At 37.3% G+C, this 27,173-nt stretch overlaps 1 protein-coding gene across 5 annotated transcripts in view; it reads right to left on the bottom strand.

Annotated features, from left to right (window-relative positions):
• Positions 1-27,173, bottom strand: part of LOC118849943 (ATP-dependent translocase ABCB1-like) — a 319,035-nt gene that overhangs the window by 175,705 nt on the left and 116,157 nt on the right. For 4 of the 5 annotated variants that reach the window (XM_036759050.1, XM_036759051.1, XM_036759052.1 and 1 more), the window contains 5 exons: positions 25,341-25,497; positions 24,304-24,501; positions 22,119-22,325; positions 14,019-14,165; positions 11,363-12,326 (listed from right to left, as the gene is read on the bottom strand). The exons of the other annotated variant lie outside the window; for it this stretch is intronic. In XM_036759050.1, the coding sequence (XP_036614945.1) occupies positions 12,120-12,326; positions 14,019-14,165; positions 22,119-22,325; positions 24,304-24,501; positions 25,341-25,497 (916 nt within the window). In that variant the 3' untranslated portion in view covers positions 11,363-12,119. Of the gene's footprint in view, positions 1-11,362; positions 12,327-14,018; positions 14,166-22,118; positions 22,326-24,303; positions 24,502-25,340; positions 25,498-27,173 lie in introns of those variants that run through there. 5 annotated transcript variants of the gene reach the window in all.

Raw genomic sequence — 27,173 nt, 5'->3', positions numbered from 1 at the left:
GACTGAAACAAGTGGACAACTAAAACAGCAGCAACAACAAATCATATAAAATGGGAGAGTGATTTTTAACAATTTGAGCTCATTGGACTAACAAAGGGATCAAAATTGCATCCCAAATTCATTCCTCACCAGAAGAGGATTCTACTCAGCCTTCTTCCAAATTCTTGCCTTTTTCAGAAAAGGTATTACCAAGCACCTATTTAAAGGATGAGCCCAGACTTCTTCTCTCTATTGTTTTCTTCCCTCTCACCCCCACTCTCAAATTTTTAGGAGGAAGAGGTGGAGGAGAAGGAGGAAGAAAGGAGAAAATAAAGGGAAGGGGCATGCAGGGGGACCTGAGGTATAAGGTACATTTACCCATTTGAAGTACTGGTTTCCCTTGAGCTCTAGCATAATGTCTCCAGGCCCCCAAAAAGTGTGCACTGCAGAGACCAGGTGCATCCTTTGCTGTGAGTGCAGGAAGCATCCTTTCTGATGGTGCTAAGGACTCTTTCTCGCCCCTATACTACATGTCCATCTCTCGCTCACCCTTAAAGAAGGGAGCTACAGGACAAGGGAGGAGGAGTACCTCATGCCAAAGCATCTGTCAAGTCTTGGGGACAATGCAGCACCCCATCCCCGACTCTGCTGACAAGAAGAGTATGTTGAGATTGTCTGGTTGCCCAACACTGAGCTTAATGGGAATGTCCCACCTAAGCCTCTAAAGCTTAGGAGCAGCCATGACGGTCAATTAAAAATCCCACAATCTCCCATCCCTGGGGTATCACTCCACTTTGTGATCACAGATATCCTAACTAAAGTGACTCACTTCCTTCCCTGAGCTGGACCCCTACCAGGATCAAAAAGGTACTTTCTTGCTCTCTGGTCTCCTCACATCAGCTCCAGTCAGGTTCCACAGGATAGTCCTCATTTTTAACACCCTTCATTGGTTCTCAAGATTAAGATTCATTCTGCTTGGAGTATCATATCACCAGGTACCTGAACAATACATATGGTTCCATGCCTCCTACCAGGGCAGTTAGATGGCTCAAGAGATAGAAGGCTGGGCCTGGAGTCAGGAGGACCTGAATTCAAGTCCAGCCTCAGACACTAGCTGTGTGACCCTGGGCAAATCATTCAAAATCTGCTTGCCTCAGTTTCCTCCATTGTAAAATGGGGAACCCTGGAGAAGGAAATGGCAAAAAAAACTCCAGTATGAGTGCCAAGAAAACCCCATAAATGGGGTCATAAATAATCAGACATGATTGAACAATTTAACAACAAAAACCTCCTACCACCAAGATAATTGAATTGAGGAAACAGAATCCAATGTAACAAAACAAAATAAAACAGGTTAGTGTGTCATTAGTTCCTAAGACTGGGGAAAGGAATCATCATTTAATTAAAAAAATACTAGTATGGAAACTGGACTTTTAGACCCATACCATATGCTTTTTTTTTTTGGACCTGTGATTTCACTGGTATAGGCCAGAGGTGTCAAACATTAGGCCTACAGGCGACACTTGGGCCAACACACTCCAGAAGATGGCCCAAACCAAATAAAGATGTAATTCCTATCAGATTTTAATGTGTTGATGTCTTACATACACACAGATATGTGTATATACACATGTATGTATACATACATGTGTATATACACATATCTGTGTGTATTGTATGTACATGTACATACATACAATACACACATAACTATATATCTATATCTATATATCTCTGTCTCTATCTATGTATCTACACATGTGGTTTTCTAAGTCAATATGTGACCCATAAAGATCATCATGTATGGTTTAGTGGCCACTGTTTCTGTTTGAAATTTGATACCACAGGTATAGGGAACTCCCCTTACTAATGTAGATGAGCATCTGTTTTGCAATTTATAGTCTTAGACAGTTGACTGGGAACCAGCAGCCAACTCTGGAGATTAAGTGACCTGCACCATGTCCCACAACTGGCATATAGCAGAGGCAGGGCTGGAAATCAGGTCATCCTAATTCGAAAGCAGGCCCTCCAGCAACCATGCCAAGCTGTCTCTCATCATGTACCACACTCTGCAATAAATCTTACTGGACCAATTATCTAAATATTTTAAAAATTATTCAAAACAGAGGAAAAGTAATATTTGTTTCAACTATGGGAAGGAAGTACATTTTTATTAAACAAGGAGAAGATATTTTGTAGGTTAAATTGATGGGCTTGGTTCCTTAAAAAAGTGTTTGTAAAAAAATCTCTAAAATAATTTTTAATTGAGAAAAATTTTCAATAAATCTATTAGATAAAAGTATGATACATAGCATGCATAGGGAACCGATGTATATCTGCGAGAATAAAATACTTTTCTCGATGGAGAAACAGACCACATAAAAGGCCATTTTGAAGGAGGAAATACAAATTGCTAATAGCTACCTGAAAAGATGCCCAGATTTCTTACTGGAAAAATAAAAATCAAGATAATCTTAATAATACAGGCTCTTATACTCACTAAACTCTCAAGATAGTAATATATGTATATATTATATATATTATGACATAATATATTATAATATATATTATAATTATAATATATATATAATCAAATGCTTTAGGAGCTGTGGAGAAACAAGACCCTATTGTAGCATCTAATGCTACACAGTAGTTACTTAACCAATATTCATTGCAATATGAATTACACTGTTGCTTGTAGACTGCTGTGACCTTTTTGAAGATCTACACAAAAATATACAATAAAAGTCACAGAGCCAACAATTTCATTGCTATGACATTTTTAGTGTCTAGTATAGTATCTGGCATGCAGTAGGCACATAATGAATGCTTGCTAATTGCTTGATTTAGCCTAAAGATCTTGGAAAAAGTACTATTGATATAAAAATATCAATAGCCACTTTCTTTGTAATAGGAAAAATCAGAAACAATTTATATGCTCAATGATTGGAGAATGGCTAAATAAATTATGGTATATTAATTTACTGGAAATTATAAATATTTATGCCACATTATACAAGGAAATATGGAAAGACTTTTATGAAGTGATTCAAAGAAAGGCAAGCAGAACCAGAATAGCATACACATTAGCTATAATTATGTATTTTAAATATAATAGGGAAAATTCAAAGGTAACAGAATTAACAGGGGACAGAAGACAAACAAGTATTTTTTATTAATTTGGTTGGTTCCCTTTTATGGAAATATGCAGTATAATATGGCTAAGGTTTTAAGTATACTCTTTTTAAAAATTTTTTTTATTTTTAGTTTACAACACTCGGTTCTACATAATTTTGAGTTCCAGATTTTCTTCCATTCCTCACCCCCTACCTCCCCAAGACAGCATGGAATCCCATGTAATTTCCATGTGTAACTTCGCATTGAATTAATTTACACACTAGTCAAGTTATGGAGAAGCATTATGACCAATGAAATGAATCATGAGAAAGAAGAAACAGGACAAAAAAAAAAAACCAACCCAAAAATGAAAACAAAAGATAGAAAAAGAAAAAAAAAGGGGTGGGGGAAAGGCTAGCATGAAGTGTGCCTCAATCTGCATTCAAACTTCACAGTTCTTTCTCTGGATGTAGATAGCATTCTCCATCGTGAGTCCTTTGGAATTGTCTTTGTACCTTGTGTTGCTGAGACGAGCAAAGTCTGTCAGGGTTAGTCCTCACAGAATCCATATATCTGTGGTTGTGTATAATGTTCTCCTGGCTCGGCTCTGCTCACTCAGCATTATGTCGTGTAGGTTTTTCCAGGTTGTTATGAAGTCCGTATCATCCCCATTTCTCATAGCACAATAGTATTCCATTACTTTCATATACCACAGCTTATTCAGCCATTCCCCAATTGATGGGCATCTCTTTGATTTCCAACTCTTAGCTACCACAAAAAGAGCTGCTATAAACATTTTTGTCCATATGGGTCCTTTTCCCACTTGTGTGATCTCTTTGGGATACAACCCTAGAAGTGGTATTGCTGGGTCAAAGGGTATGAACATATCTATAGCCCTTTGGGCATAGTTCCAAACTGCTCTCCAAAATAGCTGGATCAGCTCACAACTCCACCAGCAATGCAACAAACTAAACCAGCAATGTAACAATGTTCCAATTTCCCCACATCCTTTCCAGCATTTATCATTTTCCTGTTTTGTTATTTTAGCCAATCTGACAGGAGAGATGTGGTATCTAAGAGTGGTTTTGATTTGCATTTCTCTAATCAGTAGTGATTTAGAGCATTTTTTCAAATGCCTGTAAATATCTTTAATTTCTTCCTCTGAAAACTGCCTGTTCATATCCTTTGACCATTTCTCAATTGGGGAATGACTTGTATTCCTATATATTTTGCTCAGTTCCCTGTATATTTTAGAAATGAGGCCTTTATCAGCGACACTAGTTGTAAAGATTTTCTCCCAATTTTCTGCTTCCCTCCTAATCTTTGTTACATTGGCTTTTTTTTGTACAAAAACATTTCAATTTAACATAATCAAAATTATCCATTTTGCGTTTTGTAATGCTCTCTATCTCTTGTTGGGTCATGAATTCTTTTCTTTTCCATAAATCTGATAAGTAAACTATTCCTTGCTCTCCCAAATTACTTATAGTATCAGCCTTTACTCCTAAATCATGAACCCATTTTGACTTTATTTTCGTATATGGTGTAAGATATTGGTCTATGCCCAGTTTCTGCCCTGGTAGGTATTTTCCAATTTTCCCAACAGTTTTTGTGAAATAGTGAATTATTAGCCCAGAAGCTGGCCTCTTTGGGTTTATCAAAGAGGAGATTGCTATAGTCATTGACTTCTCCATCTTGCATTCCTATCCTATTCCACTGATCCACAACTCTGTTTCTTAGCCAGTACCAGGTAGTTTTGGTGACTGCTGCTGTACAGTACAGTTTAATATCTGGTATGGCTAGCCCACCTTCTCTAGCATTTCTTTTCATTAATACCCTAGATATTCTAGACCTCTTGTTCTTCCAGATGAATTTTGTTATTATTTTATCCAGCTCTGTAAAATAATTTTTTGGTAGTTCAATTGGTGTGGCACTGAATAGATAGATTAATTTAGGTAAAATTGTCATTTTTATTATATTAGCTCAGCCTAACCATGAGCAACTTATATTTTCCCATTTATTTAGATCTGACTTTATTCGTGTGAAAAGTGTTTCATAAGTATGTTCATATAGGCCCTGGGTTTGTCTTGGCAGATAGACTCCCAAATATTTTATAGTGTCTACAGTAACTTTGAATTGAATTTCTCTTTCTATCTCTTGCTGTTGGGCTTTGTTAGTAATGTATAAGAATGCTGAGGATTTATGTGGGTTTATTTTTTATCCGGCAACTTTGCTAAAGCTGTTTATTATTTCAAGTAGATTTTTATTTGATTTTCTAGGATTCTCTAAGTAAATCATCATATCATCTGCAAAAAGTGATAATTTAGCTTCTTCTTTGCCTATTCTAATTCCTTCAATTTCTTTTTCTTCTCTTATTGCTACAGCTAACATTTCTAGTACCAAATTGAATAGTAGGGGTGATAATGGACATCCTTGTTTCACCCCTGATCTTATTGGGAATGCATCTAGCTTATCCCCATTACAAATAATGCTTGTTGATGGTTTTAGGTAGATGCTATTTATAATTTTAAGGAAGGCTCCATTTATTGCTATGCTAGAAGTGTTTTTAATAGGAATGGGTATTGTATTTTGTCAAAGGCTTTTTCTGCATCTATTGAGATGAACATATGGTTTCTGATAGTTTTGTTGTTCATATGGTCAATTATGCTAATGTTTTCCTAATATCGAACCAGCCTTGCATTTCTGGAGTAAATCCTACCTGGTCATAGTGTATTATTCTCGTGACAAGTTGCTGCAATCTTTTTGCTGATATTTTATTTAAAACTTTTGCATCAATATTCATTAGGGAAATTGGTCTATAATTTTCTTTCTCTGTTTTGACTCTATCTGGTTTGGGTATTAATACCATATTTGTGTAATAAAAAGAATTTGGTAGGACTCCTTCTTCACCTATTTTCCCAAATAGTCTACAAAGTATAGGAATTAATTGTTCTTTAAATGTTTGACAAAATTCACATGTAAAACCATCTGGTCCTGGAGATTTTTTCCTAGGGAGTTCATTGATGGCTTGCTCAATTTCTTTTTCTGAGATGGGTTATTTAGAAATTTTACTTCCTTTTCTGTTAACCTGGGCAATTTATGTTTCTATAGATATTCATCCATATCTCCAAGGTTGTCAAATTTAGGGGCATACAATTGGGCAAAATAATTCCTAATTATTGTTTTGATTTCCTCTTCATTAGAGGTGAACACACCCTTTCCATTTTTGATACTGGTAATTTGATTTTCTTCTTTCTTTTTTTTAATCAAATTGACCAAAGGTTTATCAATTTTATTGGTTTTTTCATAAAACCAGCTCTTTGTTTTATTTATTAATTCAATAGTTTTCTTGGTTTCAGTTTTATTAATCTCTCCTTTGATTTTCAGTATTTCTAATTTGGTATTTAATTGGGGAGTTCCAATTTGTTCTTTTTCTAGCTTTTTCAGTTGTATGCCCAAATCATTGATATCCTTTTTCCCTATTTTATTCATGTAAGCACTTAGAGATATAAAACTTCCCCTAAGAACTGCTTTTGCTGCATCCCATAAGTTTTGGTATGTTGTCTCATTATCGTCATTCTCTTGAATGAAGTTATTAATTGTTTCTCTGATTTGTTCTTTGGCCCACTCATTCTTTAGAATTAGATTATTTAGTTTCCAATTAATTTTTAGCTTATTTTTCCATGGTTTTTTGTTACAAATAATTCTTATTGCATCATGATCTGAAAAGTATGCATTGGCTACTTATGCCTTTCTGCACTGGTTTGTGATGTTTTTATGCCCTGGTATATGGTCAATTTTTGAGTATGTGCCATGTACCGCTGAGAAGAATGTATATTCCTTTTTATCCCCATTCAGTTTTCTCCAGAGGTCTATCATATCTGCCTTTTCTAAAATTCTGTTTACCTCCTTAACCTCTTTCTTATTTATTTTGAGATTAGATTTATCAAGTTCAGAAAGGGGGAGTTTGAGGTCTCCCAATATTATAGTTTTGCTGTCTATTTCTTCCTGTAACTCCCTTAACCTCTCCTCTAAGAATTTGTGTGCCATACCACTTGGTGCATAAATGTTAAACAATAATATCGCTTCATTGTTTATGTTGCCTTTTAGCAGGATATAATGTCCTTCCTTATCTCTTTTAATTAAATCTATCTTTACTTTTGCTTTGTCTGAGACTAGGATTGCTACACCTGCTTTTTACTTTAGCTGAGGCACAATATATTTTACTCCAGCCTTTTACCTTTACCCTTTGTGTATCCCCCTATTTCAAATGTGTTTTTTGTAAACAGCATATTGTAGGATTATGGTTTTTAATCCATTCTGCTATCTGCTTCCATTTTATGGTAGAGTTCATCCCATTCACGTTCACAGTTATGATTTCTATCTGTGTCTTTTTCTCCATCCTATTTCCCCCTGTTTATGCTTTTATTTCTCCCTTTCCCTTTCCCCTCCTCAACAAAGTTTTGCTTTTGACTGCCGCCTTCCTCAGTTTACCCTCCCTCTTTATTCCCCTCCCTTATCTTACCATTTCCCACTTGCTACTTCTCCCCTCCCTCTTGACCACCCCCCTCCCTTTTTCCCCCTTTCCCCTCCTACTTCCTGTAGGACAAGTTAGATTTCAATACTTATCAGGGTATCTTATTCCCTTCTTGAACCAGATCAGATGACAGAAAAGCTCAAACTCTGCTCTTCTACCTCCCTTCTTTCCCTCTACTGAAATGTGTTTTTGTGCCTCTTCATTTGGTGTAATTTACCCTTTTCTACTACCTCCTTACCTCTTCTCTCATAGCCCTCCCTTTACATCTCTTAATTACATTTTTTTATCCTTATATCAGTTATTTTATACAGACATTCACAGTCTATGTGTATCCCTTTCAATTGTCATAATAGCTGTACTATTCTCAAGACTGACATATATATGTATACATATAAAACATACATAAGATGATATAATCCTATATAAAGATGCAAATAATTTGCCCTTATTGATTAATAAGGTTTTTGGGGGGTTTTCCCCCTGTTTACCTTTTTATGTCTGTCTTGAGTTTTGTAATTGGAGATCACATTTTCCTTTGAGTTCTGGCCTTTTCATCAGGAAGGTCTGGAATTCCCTTATTTCATTGAATGTCCATCTCCTTGCTTGAAAAATTATGCTTAGTTTTGTTGGGTAGTTGATCCTTGGTCATAGTCCCAGCTCCTTTGCCCTTCAGAATATCATATTCCAATTTCTCCTGCCTTTTAATGTAGAAGCTGAGGGATCCTGCGTGATCCTGACTGTTGTTCCATGATATTTGAATTATTTCTTTTTGGGTGCTTGCAGTATTTTCTCCTAAACTTTGTAATTCTGAAATTTGGCTATAATATTTCTTGGAGTTTTCAGTTTGGGATCTCTTTCAGGGGGTGATCGGTGAATTTTTTCAATGACTATTTTGCCCTCTGGTTCTAGGACCTCTGGGCAGTTGTCTTTGATAATTTCTTTGAAGATACTGTCAAAGCTTTTTTTTTTAATCGTGGATTTCCAGTAGACCAATAACTCTTAAATTGTCTCTCCTGGATCTGTTTTCCAGGTCAGTTGTTTTCCCAATCAGATAGTTCACATTTTTTTCTATTTTTTCATTCTTTACATTTTGTTTTACTACTTCTTGTTGCCTCATAGATTCATTAACTTCCACTTGCTCAACTCTAATTTTTAATGAGTTAGTGTCTTCATTTTGCTTTTGAGTCTCCTTTTCCAATTGGTTGATTTTACCTCTCAGGCTGTCATTTTCTCTATTTAGATTCTGAATCTCCATAGCCATTTCACCAATCTTATTCTTTAGGGACTTGATTTTGTCAGTGGTTTTTTTTCCCATTTTTTCTTTTACCTCCCTAGTTTGGTTTTTAAAATCCTCCTTTAGCTCTTCCAGTAATGCTTTTTGGTCTGGAGACCAGTTCACATTACCTTTTGAGGTATCAGATGTGGCTATAGTGTCATTGCTATCTTCTTCCAAATTGGTATTTTGATTGTGCCTGTCTCCATAAAAAGAATCAATGGTCCTCGGGTTTTTTGTGTTCTTCTTCATGTTGGTTAGCCTATTCCTGGCTTTACAATAAATTTCTGATTTTGGGGCTCAGGGATCTCTGTCCCAGCTTTCTTATTCTGGGGATTGTCAGTCTAGTTGTTGGCTTTGTGCATTATAGCCTTCAGTTTCCTGAGGTGTGGGGGAGGGGTCTAGCTCCTTGATGTCTCTTTCCGTAGGTTTGCTCTCCAGCACTGTTGCTCTTCAGCAATGGTGTCAGCTCTTTGTTGTTTGTGCTGGTGGCTGGGGGAGCAAGAGTATGTCTGGGCTCCTGGATTTGACCCCTGCTGGCTCTGCCCCTCTGGGACTAAGGAACTTCTACTATTTGGCCACTGAAGCCCCACTTCTATCTCCTCTGTTCCAGCATTCTTTTTTTCCAAGGAATTCTCTGGATGAGTGGGAGAGGGATTAGAGCCGTTTACCTGGCCATTATGTCTCCCGGAAGTTCAAGAAGCTGCGTTTCATACTTTTGGGCTGCAAGCCTCAGAAGTTGATGTCTCATGGCCAGTGGCATTGCGCTGCCTTTCGTTGCTTCCACAGACTGCCGTCCTGTGTTGGGAGGCCTGGGGATCTCCACCGGTTTCAGGCGCCCAGCTTTCTCCCAGCCTGTCTTCCACGTGGGTTTCCCGGCCAGCCACTTCCAGTTTGGTGCTGTCTGGAGCAGCTCCGCACGCTGAGCGCTCTCCAAGCCTACAGATTCCTTGTTTTGGCCTTTCAGACTCTCTTGGCTTGGAAATATGCCCCACTCAGACTGCTTGCGGTTTCTAACTCTCTCAAATCTGCTCAAATTCACTTTTTTTTATAGGAATCTCTAAGTATACTCTTAAGATGATATTTTGCATGTTTCTATTTTATCATTGTTAGTATATCATAATTTTTTAATTACAGCCCTGCTCTACTGTCTACTGCAGAATTCTGTCAAAACAACTGTGCTCACCTCTCCACTTAAAGAATCACTTTTTACATGAATGGCAGCTTCTGTTCCCAGTTTTTCCTTGCCCTTGCATACCACTCCCTGCAGTTAACGGGAATTGGAGGTTACTGAGGTTTACCCACAACATACTCTACAAGTAGCCAGAACGGCATTCAAATTTGAAGTCAGGCACTAACCAGCTCTTAAGTTGGAGGAACAGGTTTCCTTATCCTCACATAACCTCCAAAACCAAAAGACCATCCCTGAAACTAGTTGGTGGGATTGATGAATCCCTTGCCCCATCACTCAACAGATAAGCCTTGTGATCTTGTTAGGAGTACCTCTCTTGCTACTCATTCACTTAATATCCCTTCAGCCACCAACACTGAAGCCTCATCCACCCCTAATAATCAAGGATGGCTAAGAGAAACGAACAGCCCAAGAGATCTTAGAACTGTGGCGGTTATGGGTTGGTACCCAGATCATCATGGCTATGGGTCTAAAAAGAAGGAATAGAAGCTGATGACTCATTATTTAAGAGGATTGCCCAGGAGATATAGATGTTAAAAATAGATATCTCCAGCCTTTCTCTCTGACCCTTGCGGTATCAACCCTCTTACATACGAAAGACCATCTGGTTCAACCCTGTAAGCTCACCCACAATGGGGAGGGCCAGGATGTGAGGAAAACATGATGCCTCCCTCCCAACTACTGTTCCTGGGTTTTGCCATGCTTTCACAAAACTGATCTATGTCACTGTCATCTTGGTCTTAAATATCTCTTAAAATATTTCACCTGGGATCCTCTCTGTTGTCATGCAAACACCCATGTTTGTGTGAAAGAATTTCAGTAGACCATTATCTTAATGCTGTATTTTTCCCTTTAAAATTATTTTCATAAAAAGAAGTCTTTGGGCATTAATAGGTCACATTTCAAAACATTACTAGCACTCCTTTGTGGATAGCATAATTAATAATCTTGAGGCTTGCCAGTATCACAGAAGAGGGGTTTTCATTTGGTTCAGGGTTGTTCTCAATAAAACTTGGGAATCACATTATGCTTGAGGGAACAGTAATTAAGAGAGGGTCCTAGACTAGTTTTTTTTTTTTTGCATATTGTTCCCCTGTGATTTCTGGTTAACAATACCATAATTGGAGAGAGGGGACCTTGTAATCTAACACATCTGAACTCACAGAATCTGAACTCTCCTACATTGTAGATTTGGGTTGACATTGTAGGGAACTGATTTCTTGCAAGGTAATAAGTCAGTACTGAAATGAAAACAATAATGCAGTTTTATATTTTTCAAAGTACAAAAATAATAGAATTCTTTAACAACACTTTGCAGCAGCAGTGCAAAATATTAACAATACACCAAAGGAAGATTCAATCCTATGATTCAGGATTTCTCTCCTAGCTCCAAACAAATGAACGAATCTTGCTTTGTTTTTGATTGTCACTTAGTTGGCCATAATAACAGAAGTTGAAAAGTGACAAACAACAGGGTTAAGTACAAGAGTGAACAAGGTTGTACAGCTTTGTAGGATCCAGCATGAGAAAAAGGCAGAGTAGGGTTCTTTCATTTTGAACCAACTATCTCAGTTTAGGTTTGAACAGTATTATACTAGTCCAAGAAATGTTCAGTTTTTATTATAGGCTCTTATATTTTTAACAGTTACTTTAGGATTTACCATACTTTGGTCAGAGCATCTTATTTTTTTTAAGCAAGAAAAAGTCAGCTTCTTTCTGAGGGAGACTAGAAATAAAAAATCAAATTGCTTAGACAGTTGTTAAAAAAAAAAACTAGCTAGCCTCAACGCTCCCATACATTTCATAATGCATAGGACATTGGTATATCTTCCTTAAGTATTGTTTCTTCTGTTCTGGAGGCACTGACTTCTATGGCCAGAGATCCAGTTGCAGCAGGAGATGAGACAGCCTACAGGACTTGCTTTCTGGCACTTATGGCAGAAGTTTATTGCAATGATTCCATTTTTAAACACCAAATACAGAAAATATTTAATTTATGAAGCACACAGAGTGAAAGCAGTTCACATTCGCTTTGCCCCACTCTGAATGTTGACCAGTGAAAAGTAGATGCCTTTCAGAGCCAGCAGCTGTTGGTGTGTTCCTTGTTCTTTGATCTTGCCATTCTGGAATACCACAATAAGGTCAGCATTCTGGATGGTGGAGAGGCGGTGAGCAATCACAATACAGGTACGACCTTCTCTGGCCTTGTCCAGGGCCTCTTGGACGACCTAGTCAGTAATTACATACATGGTTATTTGTAAGAGAAAAATCAATTCTAACTTTTAAATTTCTTCTCCTTCAATATTCTTTTCAGTTCATTTCCCTAACAAAATGTATTTTGCTTGTGGTTTTGTGTCAGTGAGATGTAACGCAGATTTTACAAAGCTAAGAACTGGGTAGGCAAAGAGATCATTTTACAAGTAACATACATTTTTTTTTGTTTTTGTTTTTAAATAATATTTTATTTTTCCCAATTGCATGTGAAAAGAATTTTTAACATTTTTTTAAAATTTTGAGTTCCAAATTCTCTCTCTCCATGTCCCTTTTCCCTCCCTCAGTTGATAAGCAATTTGATATAGTTACACATGTGCAATCATAGCATACATATTAATACTTGTTTCTCATTCTTACTGAATTCATCCCACCATTAAAAACATTTATTAGAATATCTGTTTTCTGCATTTGCTACTGTCTTGTGTTTGCACATGTATAAACCAAGGTTCTTGGAAACCTTTTGGCCTGCCTTAGTAGCAAAGTACGTAGGAGAGTTTGGATGCTCCAATTCCACCAGGTGGTCTTTGAAGCAAGTTTTCTGTGAAAGCCTGGAATAATCTTTTGCTATTTGCAAGTTACGGACACAGCTCAAGAGATTTGTGTGTACTTGGTTTCCCTCCCACACAAAATATAACAAAACAACAACAACAACAAAAACAAAAGTGATCGCTCTATCCTTAGTCCTAAATAGATTGAAGTTTTGTGACTGTCTAATCCTCTCTGTATTCAGTTTTAGGTCGTATGTTGAATATGACAACTGAGAATAGGAAATGAAGAATTTGTAGAACTCTTAAAGCAATGGAGTTATGCATCCTGTATAAGGAGCAAAGGGGTCAGTTACCACTGCTGTGGTTCTCAACCTCTGAACATTTTAAATGGTAAGAAGATTCCTTTGATACCATAAGTGGAGGGAACTCCTGGTAGAGGTGTAAGCAGTTTCTTTATCAATGAAGAGCGGCAACACATCTGTAACTCATGCCTAGGTCCCCACTTGTTGGGATAATGAATGTCCCCAAAGTGGTTACATATATTCAAATTCACACTATTTAAAGTCATAATTATATATGAATAGGGTCATAGGTTGTAGCCCAATGGACATATGCCATTCAAATTTGAATAATGTGACCACTTCAGGGAGATTAATAATTCCCACTAATGGGAACCCAGCTGCAGAGTCTTAGAGAGCTGAGTGGGGCACTGAGTCTTTAAATAACTAGCCTGGGGTTCCTATAGCTACAGGATATGCGGTAGGCAGGAAGTCTTTCTGATTCCCAAGACTAAACTTTTGTAAGCAGCTAAAAGGTGAAGTGGGCCTGGAGTGAGGAAAACCTGAGTTCAAATCCAGATACTTAGTGGGTGATCATGGGAAGTCACTTAGCCTCTTGTCTACCTTAGTTTCTTCAACTATAAAATAGGGTTAAGACAGCACCTAACTCCCAACATTATTTTTAGTATGAAATGAACAAAGTGCCTAGCGTGATTCCTGGCATTCAGTAGGGGTTTAATAAATGCATATTCCCTTCTGTTTCCTTCATGCTACCATTCCAATCCCTATGACTGTGAATATACTAAGTATTCATAGTAAAAGAACACGGGCTCTTTCAGAATGTGAATAAGCCCATTCAGAATTCAGAATAAGCCCGTACCTTTTCACTTTCTGTATCCAGCGCTGATGTGGCTTCATCCAACAGCAGGATCTGAGGGTTTCTGATGAGTGCTCGAGCAATAGCAATGCGCTGTTTCTGACCCCCTGAGAGCTGAGTTCCTTTGTCTCCCACCCTGGTTTCATATTTCTGTGTTTTAAGATAAATTTGGTTAATGTGGAAAAAGTATAGACACTAGTAAAAGTGAAAATTAATGTCTTGACAATGAGTTTGCAGTAAAAGAGACTTTGCTTCTTGAAGTTAAATTAAAAAGAACTGGCATTGTGACAAATGCCAGTAAAAAGGAAACTGTTAAAATAATAGAAATCAACAAGACAGAACAAAAGTATAACTGGACCAACATATAAAGAGCTTTTTGAAAAGATCAATAAAATGGATGATTTACAAATTTAATCAGAAAAATGGAGAACAAAAAAATCAAATTACCAAAATCAAAATTGAGAAAGGGACTGATCATAATGAGTCAAGAGATTAAGCCACACCGGTCTATGCCAACAAAACTGAAAATTTCAGTAACAGCTCAAATTAATAAAATGCTTTATATACAATTTCTTTGATTCTCACACCAATGCTGTTAGGTGGTATTATTATTTCTGGTTTAAAAAGAGGTTAAGTGCCTTTAAAATGTATTTATTGTGATCAATGGTCAGTTTGTCTATTTATACTATGAATTCAAAGACTGTTTCTACTGTTCTATTATTAATCCTATCAATAAGAAAAACTCAAAATCATGTGATTATGTCATTTGATATACTTTAATAAGAATACAAGCATACATTATTGGAAACAGTGTTTATAGGAATAGAAATATTTTTCCTTAATGTAATTAAACATATCTTCTGTATTTACAGGAAATTTGCCTTATCTGAGGATGACCAGAAAAAGGCTAATTAAAGTGGATCTGTTCAAAAGCAAGACCAAAATTTTTGCGTAAATAGTGAAGATAGGGTTCATTTGAAACTAAATCATGAAAAACTAAAACTTAGGAAACTTCATTTCATCTTATTGCATTATGCATTAAATGCATTAAAAATGCATTAAAATTTCAAATTTATATTCTTACAATGAGCAAAACACATGTGAAGAGATATTCTTCACTTTAGGTTACACCTTAAAAACACAATTATAGGGAAGGTTTGGTGGCTAGGTGGCACAGAGGATAGAGTGCTGGGCCTGGAATCAGGAATACTCATCTTCCTGAGTTCAAATCTGGCCTCAGACACTTACCAGTTATATGGCCTTGGGCAAGTTACTTAACCCTGTTTGCCTCAGTTTCCTCATCTATAAGCTGGAGGAGAAAATAGCAAACCACTTCAATATCTTTGCCAAGAAAACCCCAAATGGGGTCACAAAGAGTCTGAAATGATTGAAAAAGAAATGACTGAAGGGGCCATTGGAACAGAAATATTTGCACCATTGGAAGAGAAATATTTGAGGGTTTCATCAATGTTTTCCCACAGACTAACAACCAGCAAGAAACAACCAAAAACAATGGCAGGATGGATCGTGGTGTTAATCAGGGAGGGATGTTGGTATGGGACTCGTTTTTAACAGGTAACTTCATTAGGAATACTTTTTGTTTTATACTGATCTTTGCTTCTCTGTCTTTGCCACTTTGTAGGTAGCTGGTGTGATGAAATCCACTGATGAAAAGCTTGCCTCAGAGTCACAAAGACTGGGTTCAAGAACTGCCTCTTAAACTGGATTATGTGACTCTTGTAGGCAAACCACCTTTCCCAGTGCCTTAGAAACAACGCTTTAAGAGTGAATTGCAGGCAGCTGTTGATCGATATGGAAGAGTGAACCTCCTCACTAGGAGTTCCCTATACCAGTCAGTCAATAAATACTTATTAAGCACCTCCTCTGTACCAGGCACCAAACACAATTACAGATCTAGTTAAAAACAAAAGGAAGCCTGCACCTACAAGGACTAGAATAATGAATATTTATCCCTCTATCTGAAATAAAGATAGCTAGTATCATATGTAATGGAGAATTGGAAACATATGTATCAAAAAGATAGGGAAAGCTGTTCACTGACACCATTATTATCCTACATAGTTCTAAGAATGTTAACTATAGCTATAAGGCAAGAAAAAAAGAAATGAAAGGAATAAGAATTAACAAAGAAGCTCTCCCTATTTGGTGAGGACAGAAAGGTATAGTTAGAAAATCTCAAGAGATTCAACAAGGAAGTTAATCAAGGCTTTTGAAAGATATCAGGACGTAAAATATAATGGCCCCTCATATTATACATCACCAAAAGAAATCAGAAGGGATGGACAGAAAGATAAATTCGATTTATAATTATTAATAAAATATATTGAGTACTTAAGCATATCAAGGTATGCATAAGAACTATAGGAAGATAACTATAAAAACAATTTTAACAGAAATGACGAATGAAATAATTAAAGAAATATCCCATTTGTGGCTGGATCAAGTAAAATGTCAGTACGACCCAAATTAACTTGATGCAATGTTAATAATATGCCATAGAAGAATTTCATAGATTAAGTAAACCCTAACAAATTTCTATCCTAGGTTTGCATGAAATGATGAAAAGAGGAATGAGCAGAACCAAAAGAACATTGTATAGAGTAACAGCAACATTGTTTTAAGTACAATTTTGAGCGACGACGTCATTTGACTATTATAAATGCCCAAATTAACTACAAAGAACCTATGAAGGAAGATGCTATCTGTATCCAGAGAAAGGACTGATAAATAGAAGTATGTTTAGAATGAGTTTGCACATATATGTATACACACATATATATACACACATATATGCATTTATACACACACATATACACATATTTTTTCTAATGTTAGTCATCTCTTGGTAGTGGGGGAGAGAAGGAAAAAAGGAAAAAAAGAAATTTTCATGATTACTATAAATTTAAAAGGAATAGCAAATTGTACAGGATAGATTTACAGTTTCATGTGCAATTATCTTTTTCTATTCTACTATGTTATGGAAATGCTTGTTTCATTACACAAAATAAAATAAATAAAATTTTCAAAAACGAAGAATAAGTAGACAAGAGTGGAATTATGGGGGAGAAATTAGAAAAGGAAACATTCATTGCCAGGTTTAATTCAAATTACACTATAAAGTAGGTCATTATCAAAATAATTTGTTTTTGAAAAAATAGATGAATGGAAGACAAAAGCTAATCCAGAATCTGAGCCAAAGGTGTATAATCATGATCACTAATCAGTGGCAAAGTGCAAGATTAGAATTCCAACACATATTCAAAGCAAAGGTTGAGGATACAGCCATACAGACATAACCAGAATTTTTAGCCATTCCAATGGTGAGTTTTAGCTTTTCTCCTTGAAACTAAGAATGTGACAAGTACAATAATATATTTTCCTTAATTTAAACAAATTGACAATTTAAAATGGTAATAAGCAAAGTCAATTTTTATCATCATTCTGAAGTACTGAATACTCCCCTAACATAGGTGGTACAGCGGAAGGAGCAATGGACTCGGAGTCAAGAAAAACTGAGTTCAAACACAAACACTTAGAAGTTGTGTGACTTTGGGCACGTGGCTCAAACCCTGTCTGCCTCAGTGTCCTCATCTGTGAGGTAAGTATAATAATGGCACCTACCCCTTAAGACTAAAAATTATATAATATTTGTAAAGCACTGTGCAAACCTTAAAGTGTGATATGATTGCTAACTGTTGTTGTTGTCATCATTCTGTAGGGAAGAGGGAGAAAAACTAATGGATAGTTCGAGCTCTTCATTGTAATGGATGCCATGTCACAAGAGCTGGAGAAAGGTGATCAGCACACAGGGTAAATGTAATGAGTTTTGATATGCAGCATGGTCAGAAAAAACCCACTTTGATGAGAGTATAGACACTTCTAGGTATGTACCACTGGGATATTGTGTGTGTGTGTGTGTGTGTGTTAGCATGTCTGGAATTAATATTTGTAGAGGGAAATAATTTGACCTGCTGAGCAAATATACATAGTACAATATATATGTACTATGTAAAATTACCTAGTAACTGTGTACATAGTACAAATAGTTGTTTTAACTATCGCCACAGGGTGGTGCTCTTGGCATCGTTAAACTAAAAAGCATCCTAAAAGAGAAGAATTTTTTAGTTCTTTAATTATAGTCTCTCTTTGATTATTCCTAGCTGTGCTCAGCTATGAGAAGAAGTACATTATGGCAGATAGAAGAGAGAGGGCCTCAGGCAACTCTTGGAGGTGCTTACTTGCTGATCTTCATTGATGCAAGAAGCTTCCACCTTAGAGCTCCTACGTAGATGAAATCTGAGGTCTAGACCATTTCCTCCTCACCTTCCAACAAAAAAATCTCTGGCTGCTACATACGTTTAAGTGGTCTTAATTGACTAAGAAATATCATTTGGGAACTCAATGTTTAAAAAGTATAGAGTCTCCTCTCTTCAAATTTTTCAAAGTTCATACTTCTAGAGGAGAAGAAACTTCAGAGACCATCAAATCCAACCTTTTCTTCAGTTAAAGAAACTGAGGCTGAGAAGAATTACAAAGGATCTGAGGCCATGTGGTCTGACCCCCTCATTTTAATAGGGCCCTAAGGAGCTTAAGTATGGCCTCTTGCCCAAGGTCACAAGGGTAGTGTCAGAGGCTGAATTTTAACCAAGGTCATCAGACTCCAGAGCCCATGCTGGGCTATGCCAACCCTACAACTGTCTATGTTGTGGCCTGTGAACTTATTCAGGAAATATTTTGATAACTGTACACCAATTTTCCTTTGAAATTTCATTCACTTAAAAACATTATTCTAAGGAAGGTCCTGCCTGTCCTCACACTACCAAAAGAATCTGTAACATACAAAAGGTCAAGAACCCCTGGTCCAAATGATCTGTTACTCTACTAAGAATATTTTGGCCTGGGAATAGGCAGGGAGAAATATGGCACAGGACCACCAAAATGGCAATAGGCTGATGCTGAGAAAAGTCTTCATATGAACACTGGAATCACTGTTTTCTGTAGGTCTATCAGGCTGAACTCTTCATCAAATGTCTGACCTTATCCTTGACACAAAGAGTTTAATTGAGTATTATGGAGGCAGCAAAATACAGTGGAGAGACCACTGCTCTTGGGTTCAAATTCTACCTCTAACATTGGGCAAATCACGTGGTATCCCTAGGCTTCAGTTTTCGTAGGTTCAAATTTGGGCTTAATGGCCTGTGATGCCTCTTCCAGCCTTAGATCCATAATGCTATCTAAAAAAAATATGACCCTCAAACCCTATGAAATGGACAATCTTCTTCAGGGTTTGGGGATGCAGTGATCAGAAGTCACTGAGAAAGGAGCTGGTGGAGGCGTGGGATTTATGCCTGGCTGTTGTCCTTACACTGAAAGGAGGGAATGAAATAAGGAATGGGAAGGACAATAGCCCCAGGAAGTTCCAGGGGTCTAACACAGTATGTGGTGCTTGCTTAACGCCTCTGAAATTCTCTCCAATTCATCATGCACAATGTGCATAGTTGTTTGTACAGCCTGTTCCTTAAGTCTGGACACATAGGCAAAAATGTGTATTTTCAAGAAATGAAATGAATGAAATTTTCAACAACATTTTATTTAATTGAATATTAACAAGTAACATCTTCAATATGATTTCTATCATTCGTGATTCAAAGGTTGATGCACTTTGCAAGATTCACGTGAACTTGATGCAATAACTCCATATTGCCATCAATTTTAGCACATTCACTCTTTATGCATTAAATCAAGTGTGTTGCATCTGTGATTTTCATTGAGTACACCTTCTCCTTTAGCACATCCCAGAAAAAGAAGTCAAGGGGGCTAATGTCTGCTAATATTCCAAATATTTCAAAATGTGCATTTTTGCCTTTGTGCCCAGACTTTAGGGACACCCTGTATATTGTCTCCCTCTCATTAGACTATGAGTTCCTTGAGTGCCTGGACTACTTTTTTTTTTGCCTTTCTTTGTATCAAAGTACTCAGCACAGTTGCCTGGCACATACCAGGTGCTTAATAAATGCTTTTTGACTTGCTCTCTTCCCTAGCAGGCCCCAGAGTAAACCCAAATGGCAGTTAAGGCTGGGAATGAGGGGAAGTGGGGTTTCTTTCTGGATGATTTTTTCCTTTTTAAAAAATTCAATATTAATTTATTTTTATCATTTTGTCTTTTTAAAGGCTGAGTTCCAAATTCTCTCTTTCCCCCCCAGCATCCCCTACCTATTGAGAAGGCAAGCAGAGTGATATCAATTATACAGTGAAAGCATGCAAAATGCATTTCCGTATTACAAAACAAGCAAAAAAAATAAAGGAAGTGAGAAAATTATACTTCAATGTGTACTTAGAGTTCATCAGGTCTCTCTCTGGAGATGGATAACATTTTTTCATCATGAGTCCTCTGGAATTGTCTTAGATCATTGTATTGATCAGAGCAGCCAAGTTTTTCACAGCTGATCATCATTACAATGTAGCTATTACTGGGCACAGTGATCTCCTGGTTCTTCTCACTTCTTTCATATAGGTCTTGCCATGTTTTTCTGAAATCACCCCTCTCATTAATTCTTATAATACAATAGTACTTCATCACAATCATATACTACAACTTGTTCAGCCATTCCCCAATTGATGAGCATCCCCTCGATTTCTAATTCTTTGTAGCCAGAAAACAAGTTTCTATAAACATTTTTGTACATATAAATCCTTTTTCTTTTTCTTTGATCTCTGGGATACGGACCTAGTAGGGGTATTGCTGGGTTAAAGGGTATGCACAGTTGGACACACCTTTGCCCACTATCTTATGCAAACTTCTTTTAACTGCCCTAATAATGATAAAGTTCTTATGTATCATTTCCCATATAGATGTAAACAGATTAACCTTATTGAGTCTCTCATGATTTCTCCTTCATGTTTACATTTTTATGCTTCTTTTGAGTCTTATGTTTGAATGTCTTCCCATTCCATTCTGATTTTTTCATCAGGAATGCTTGAAAGTCCTCTATTTCATTAAATATCTATGAGAATTATACACAGTTTTGCTGGGGAGGGTATTCTTGGCTGTAATCCTAGTTCCTCTACCTTCCAGAATATCATATTCCAAGCCCTCCGATCCTCAATCTTGTGTGATCCTCTGGCTCAATGCTATCAGAATTGTTTCTTTCTGCCAGCTTGCGATATTACCTCCTTGACCTGGGGGCTCTAGAATTTGGCTATGATATTTCTGGGAGTTTTCATTTTGGAATCTCTTTTAGGTAGATGATCAGTGGATTCTTTCAATGTCTATTTTACCCTCTGGATCTAAGATATTAGGGCAGTTTTCCTTGATAATTCCTTGAAATACCATGCCTAGGCTCTTTTTTTTATCACGGCTTTCACGTAGTCCAATAATTCTTAAATGATCTCTCCTCGATCCCTTTACCAGGTCAGTTGTTTTTCCAATGAGACATTTCACATTTTTTCCTATTTTTTCATTCTTTTGACTTTGTTTCATTGCTTCCTAAAGTCTCATGGAATTGTTAGCTTCCAGGGCCTGCACTTTATCCACTGCACCACCTAGTTGTTACCCAAAGTCACTGAATTAGTAGAACCAGGAATTGAATCCACTCCCTCTGGCTCTAAATCCATTGCTCATTCCATTGTACCATTGTACCATGTTCATATATGGATGATCTCCCCTTTTATTTTATTTTTATATCAAAATATTTATTGCACAATTTTTTGAAGTAACAAAGAATTGTGATCAAAGTAGATGCACATAGACTGAGGAATGGCAAAACAATTTCTGATATGTGAATGTAATGGAAGAATATTTTACCATAAGAGATAATGACTATAATAAATGGAGAGCATGGGAAGGCTTATGTGAGCCAAGATGAAGTGAAGTAAACGGAATCAGGAAAACAAAACACACATGACTATAATGATATAAATGTGATCTCCTCTTCTAGATGATAAAATTGTGTTTACTAAATGAAGGAAAAGATGCTATGTCCTCTGAACATGAATTTTCTATTACCAGTGAGAGATGGCAGAGCAGAGGGAGTAGGAGACCAGCATCTGTTTGTGGTTTTAAAGGGCAAGAAAATGACTTACTTTGGGTAATGTTTCGATGAAAGAATGGATGTTGGCGGCTTTGGCTGCATTCACAATCTCTTCCTGTGACACCACCCGGCTGTTGTTTCCATAGGCGATGTTCTCTCCAATGCTGCAGTCGAACAGGATGGGTTCCTGGGACACAATGCCAAGCTGAGCCCGGAGCCACTGGACATTAAGCTTCTTGATGTCTTGGTTATCAACTTTCTGAAAGCAAAAGTCCAATTCATCAACAAGCACTTATTAAGCCCTTACTAAGTGCCAGACATTGTGCTAGGTGCTTGTGTTACAGAGATAAAAATGAAACCGTTTCTGCCCTCAAGGAGCTTATATTCTACTGGAGGAGATTATATGCACATAAATGAGACCGGCCAGACTACATACAATACAGGTACAAAATAATTTTGGGTGGGAGGGTGAAAAAAAATTCAACAGCAAGGGCTTCATGGAGATGGGGTTGCTTGAGCTGAATCCTGAAGAAAACTAGGAATTCCAAGAGATGGATGTGAGGAGGACAAGTGTGTCCAGACATGGAGGATGGACACTATGATGGCATAAGGAGAGAAGACAGAGCATCATGTTTGAGGAACAATAAGAAGAGCAGGGTAGACTGCAGACTGAGAGAAGGGAAGGAACACAACACATCGTTAGCCTGGAAAGTCCAAACACAAAGAACTGCCTGATTTTTTTTGGATTTTCTAAGACTAATGGTTTTATTTTATGCATGAAAGTATTGAGTGATTGCCAGTTTACCACTGTGTGTTAGAATAACAGCATCTTCCTTGGTTTCCTGGAGTTGATGGAACAGGTATCTCACATATACAGAGCTTTGTGAAAAGAGTGATGGTGTTTACTGTGCTTTGGCATTGGCTCCCAACTTTGTGAATCACAGCACCTGGTTAGATACATCATGGTGCCTGGGTTCTCTTGTGTCTCAGTGTCAGTTTTTTTTTTCTGGCTAGGGAAAGAATGGTGGGCATGGGTAGCTCATTTGATATTCATGCCAAATTATCTCATGTAAAATATCATGTAAATATTATGCATTATGATGATGAGTCTACAAGCCAAATCAATAAGCATTTATTAAGCACCTACTATGTGCAAAGTTGTGGGGATGAAAGCCAAAAATGGAAAATACATTGCTTCCAAATATACTCTATAAATGTGTCTCCCCTACATTTAACTGGGGAAGACAACATATACATACGTATATGTGGGAATAAATACAAAATAAATATGAGATGGTTTAGGGAAGAAGAATACTAAAAATAGTTGGCAGGAGATAGAGAATCAGAAAAGGCTTCACAGAGAAGAGATAGTACATGAGGGAGCCCAGGGGTTCTTAACCTGGGGTCCATGAACATATTAAAAAAATTTTAACAACTGTATTTCATAATCATTGTTTCCTTTCTAAGAAGACATGTTTTACTTTATGCATTTACAGACATTCCTCTGAGAAGGGGCCCAGGAGCTTTACCAGATTGCCAAAGAAATCCATCACACACACACACACACACACACACACACACACACACACACGCAGACACAATTTAAGTACCTCTGATCTAGTTTATTTCAAAGCAGAACTTGAATCGGAGTCTTTTTGACTCCCAAGGGCAGAATTCCACTCATTCGGCCATACTGCTTCTCATTACTGAAGGTATTTAATCAGTCACTTGAATTAAAGGCTACCATCCTAGTACAGTGTATAATCGCTTCACAATTGCTTTCTCTGTCTTCTGTCTCTCCTTCTAATCATTCCTACACTTGCTGCCAGACCAATCTCCTTAAAACATTCCTTTGTACACTTCATGCTTCTTGCAATGCCATTTAGTAGTTCTCCAGTGTCCTATACAACACACCCCATATGGCCTGTCCCTCAAATTGTCCTCTGAGCTGGCTCCAAATGATCTTGAAAGGCAAGACTGATGGTGGAGAAGAAAGAGCATGGAACTGGAAATAGCCCTGACTCTAGGGCTTCTTTTGGCGCTAAATCTTGGATCCTAAGATAGTTTTCCATTTTGTGAGTCTCAAACCACTCGGTAAGAGACTGTGGAGAATCAGAGGTCTTCTGCTATAAAACATAGCACTGAAAGTTGGCTTGATAAAGGAGAGAACCTTTGAATCAAGACACACAATTTCATGGTTTCAAAGGACGTGATTGTCCTGAGAACAGTCTGCTTACCACTAGTCCATCCAGGGGATCATAGAATCTCTCGAGGAGTTGCACTGCGGTACTCTTCCCACAACCGCTGCTGCCCACAAGAGCCAGGGTCTGACCCTTCTTCACCTCCAGGGTCAGCCCTTGAAGCACAGGAATGTTAGGTCGGGTAGGGTAGTTGAACTTGACTTCACTAAATGACACGTTCCCTTCAAATGTTTTCTAAAATCACAATACCATTAAATTAACTACATGATGAGCAAAAACAGGCTACGAGTTTACTCCTTCTCCACCACCTTATGAGAAGGATTTTTTTTACTGTTTATTTTTGGCTCCATTTTTATACATGCTAAGACTCAATAAGTGGAGGCAACCCTTTTACATGTTTTTTAATTAAAGCAGATCAGGGGCAGGTAGGTGTTGCAATAGATGCAGCACTGGCCTTGAAGTCAGAAGGACCTGAGTTCAAATCTGCTCTCAGACACTTACTCGCTATGTGACCCTAGGCAAGTCACTTAACCCCAATTGCCTCCAAAATAAATAAATAAAGAAGCACATAAAGGCAAACCACATGCCCTAAATAATATAACAGTAAATTCTGACATCATTACAATAAAAATACCTGTATATGTTACATATACATATAACACATTTATATAATGCTATATATCATTATATAACATTCTTTTATACGTAAATTTATATACAAAATATAATTTTCATATAAATATATATTTTATATTCTAATGTATAAACATAATATATATTAAAAACCTACAATAATTAGCTAGTTTCTTTAAAAAAATTTTCACTTGGTATTCTAGAAAGTTATACTTATATCAGCAACAAATATTAAAGGCATGTTCCATTGATTTCTTATTATAACTCAATTCAACATTCATTAAGCACCTACTGTCTAGAAGGCATCTGGGCTGGGCACTGGGGAGACAAAAACACAAATGAAAGTCTTTGTTCTGGAGGCAGTGGCATTTTACTATGCAGTCCAAACTAGCCAGTGAAGAGTCAGTATGCAAATGATAAACCCCAAAGGTGAAACTGACCAGTTTCTGTCCCTCCTCACTGTAGCTGTCTATCAAAGGTTCCCGTTCCAGGAGCATGATGATGTGGGATGCTGATACTCTAGCTTTGGCATAGTCTGGTGCAAGTGAACTTGTCTGCCCCACTGCCATAGCACCAAATACAACAGCTGAAAACACCCTGTAAAAACCCAAAGGTTTAAAAAGTCATGATCACAGTGATTTCAATTTAATGTTTCTACAATAGGTCTAATTATTGTAAAAGTTAAAAAAACAAAACCTCTCTCTTTGCCCAAGTCCTATTTGTGAATTCTAGAATCATCATAGCTTGTATCAATGGAGGGGAGAGAAGATTGACTCTTAGGGAGAGACAGAGGCTTTCTGTGAGAGGTATCAAAGTTCTCTAGCTATCACTTTAATCTATAGTCATTTAATTCATACACAAAGGAATTGTACAACCTTAGGAATATAACGACAACGACTATAACCACAATAATAGCTAGCTGTAATATTTTCAAAGTACCATACATGTTATCTCATCTGATCCTTACAACAACCCTCTGAGGTTAAATGATATTATTACCCTCAGTTTATAGATGAAGGAACTGAGGCTGAGAGACTAAGTGACCTGCCCAGAGTCACACAGTTACTAAGTATCTGAGGCCAGATTTGAACTCTGGTTTCCTGACTTCAAGTCCAGTTCAGTTATTTTTTCCAACCTTTCTCTAATGCAAGTATCCTTTTACTTCCAGCCAGTGTGAACATTTCCAGGCAAATGGCAGACTGTTGTCACACAGATTAACAACAACAACAAAAATCTTGCTTTTTGTTTTTTTGAGGCAGAGTTAAGCGACTTGCCCAGAGTCATACAGCTAGTAAGTGCAGACTAGAACTCAGGTCCTTCTGATTTTAGGGCACATGCTCTATCCACTGAACCACCCAGCTGCCCCTCCTTACTTCTAAGGAGAAGGTTGCCTCCTTTCCATTTCCAGACATCATCCCTACTATTGCCCTCTGGAGCAACAAAGGCTTCTCTTCCATACTATAACTCTTTTAATGTCTTATGCCTTCTACCATTCACTTTCCCTTTCCCCATCTCAGCCTTCTCTAAGATAAACATCTCTCATGGTCCAAGTAGTCCTCATATGATGCGGTTGTGCAGTCCTCACCATTTGGTTGCCCTGCTATGGATATATTTGAGTTTGTCAGTGTCTCCCAAGCTGTTGTACCCAGAACTGAACATAATATTCTAGAGATGATCTAGGTAGTACAGGACACAGGAGCATTATCAGCCCCATAATCTGGAAACTTATTTCCATTAATACAGACTAAGATTGAATTATCTTTATTAGTAGCTGAGGCATATTTCTGGTTCATAGCAAGCTTGCGGTCAATTAGCCTCATGCAAAGCCCACTCATTTTTATATTAACCATTCTCAAACAAGGTCTCTCCCATTCTGTACTTGAATAATTAAAATTTTAAACCTAAGTGCAAGAGTAGCAAATCTTCAGTTGAGTCAATGCTTTTCCTCAGAGAGAAGAAATACATAAATTATCCTATCAGAAACTTTATGGCAAAAATAACTAATTGTGATTTTCCTTAAGGCTTGTCCATTGCTATAAAAATGAATCTGCATACTTTTGGGTGTACACATATAAAAAAATCATTTCTGCCAAAGCTAGAGCTGAAATTGACCATAGAGTCCAACTCTTCCAACCCTATCCTTTTGCAGTTGGAGAAAGTAAGGCTCATTGTCTATTCCAGAATCATACAAAGAATATCAGAAACAGGATTTCCACCCAGGCCTTCCTCATTCCTAATCCAGCATTCTATCCATGACGCCATGCTGTGTCTCT

The sequence above is a fragment of the Trichosurus vulpecula genome, chromosome 5 (assembly GCF_011100635.1).
Source record: "Trichosurus vulpecula isolate mTriVul1 chromosome 5, mTriVul1.pri, whole genome shotgun sequence".
NCBI classification, from domain to species: domain Eukaryota; kingdom Metazoa; phylum Chordata; class Mammalia; order Diprotodontia; family Phalangeridae; genus Trichosurus; species Trichosurus vulpecula.
The sequence above is the reverse complement of the archived record's forward strand: the minus strand, read 5'-3'. Positions and strand labels throughout refer to the sequence as shown.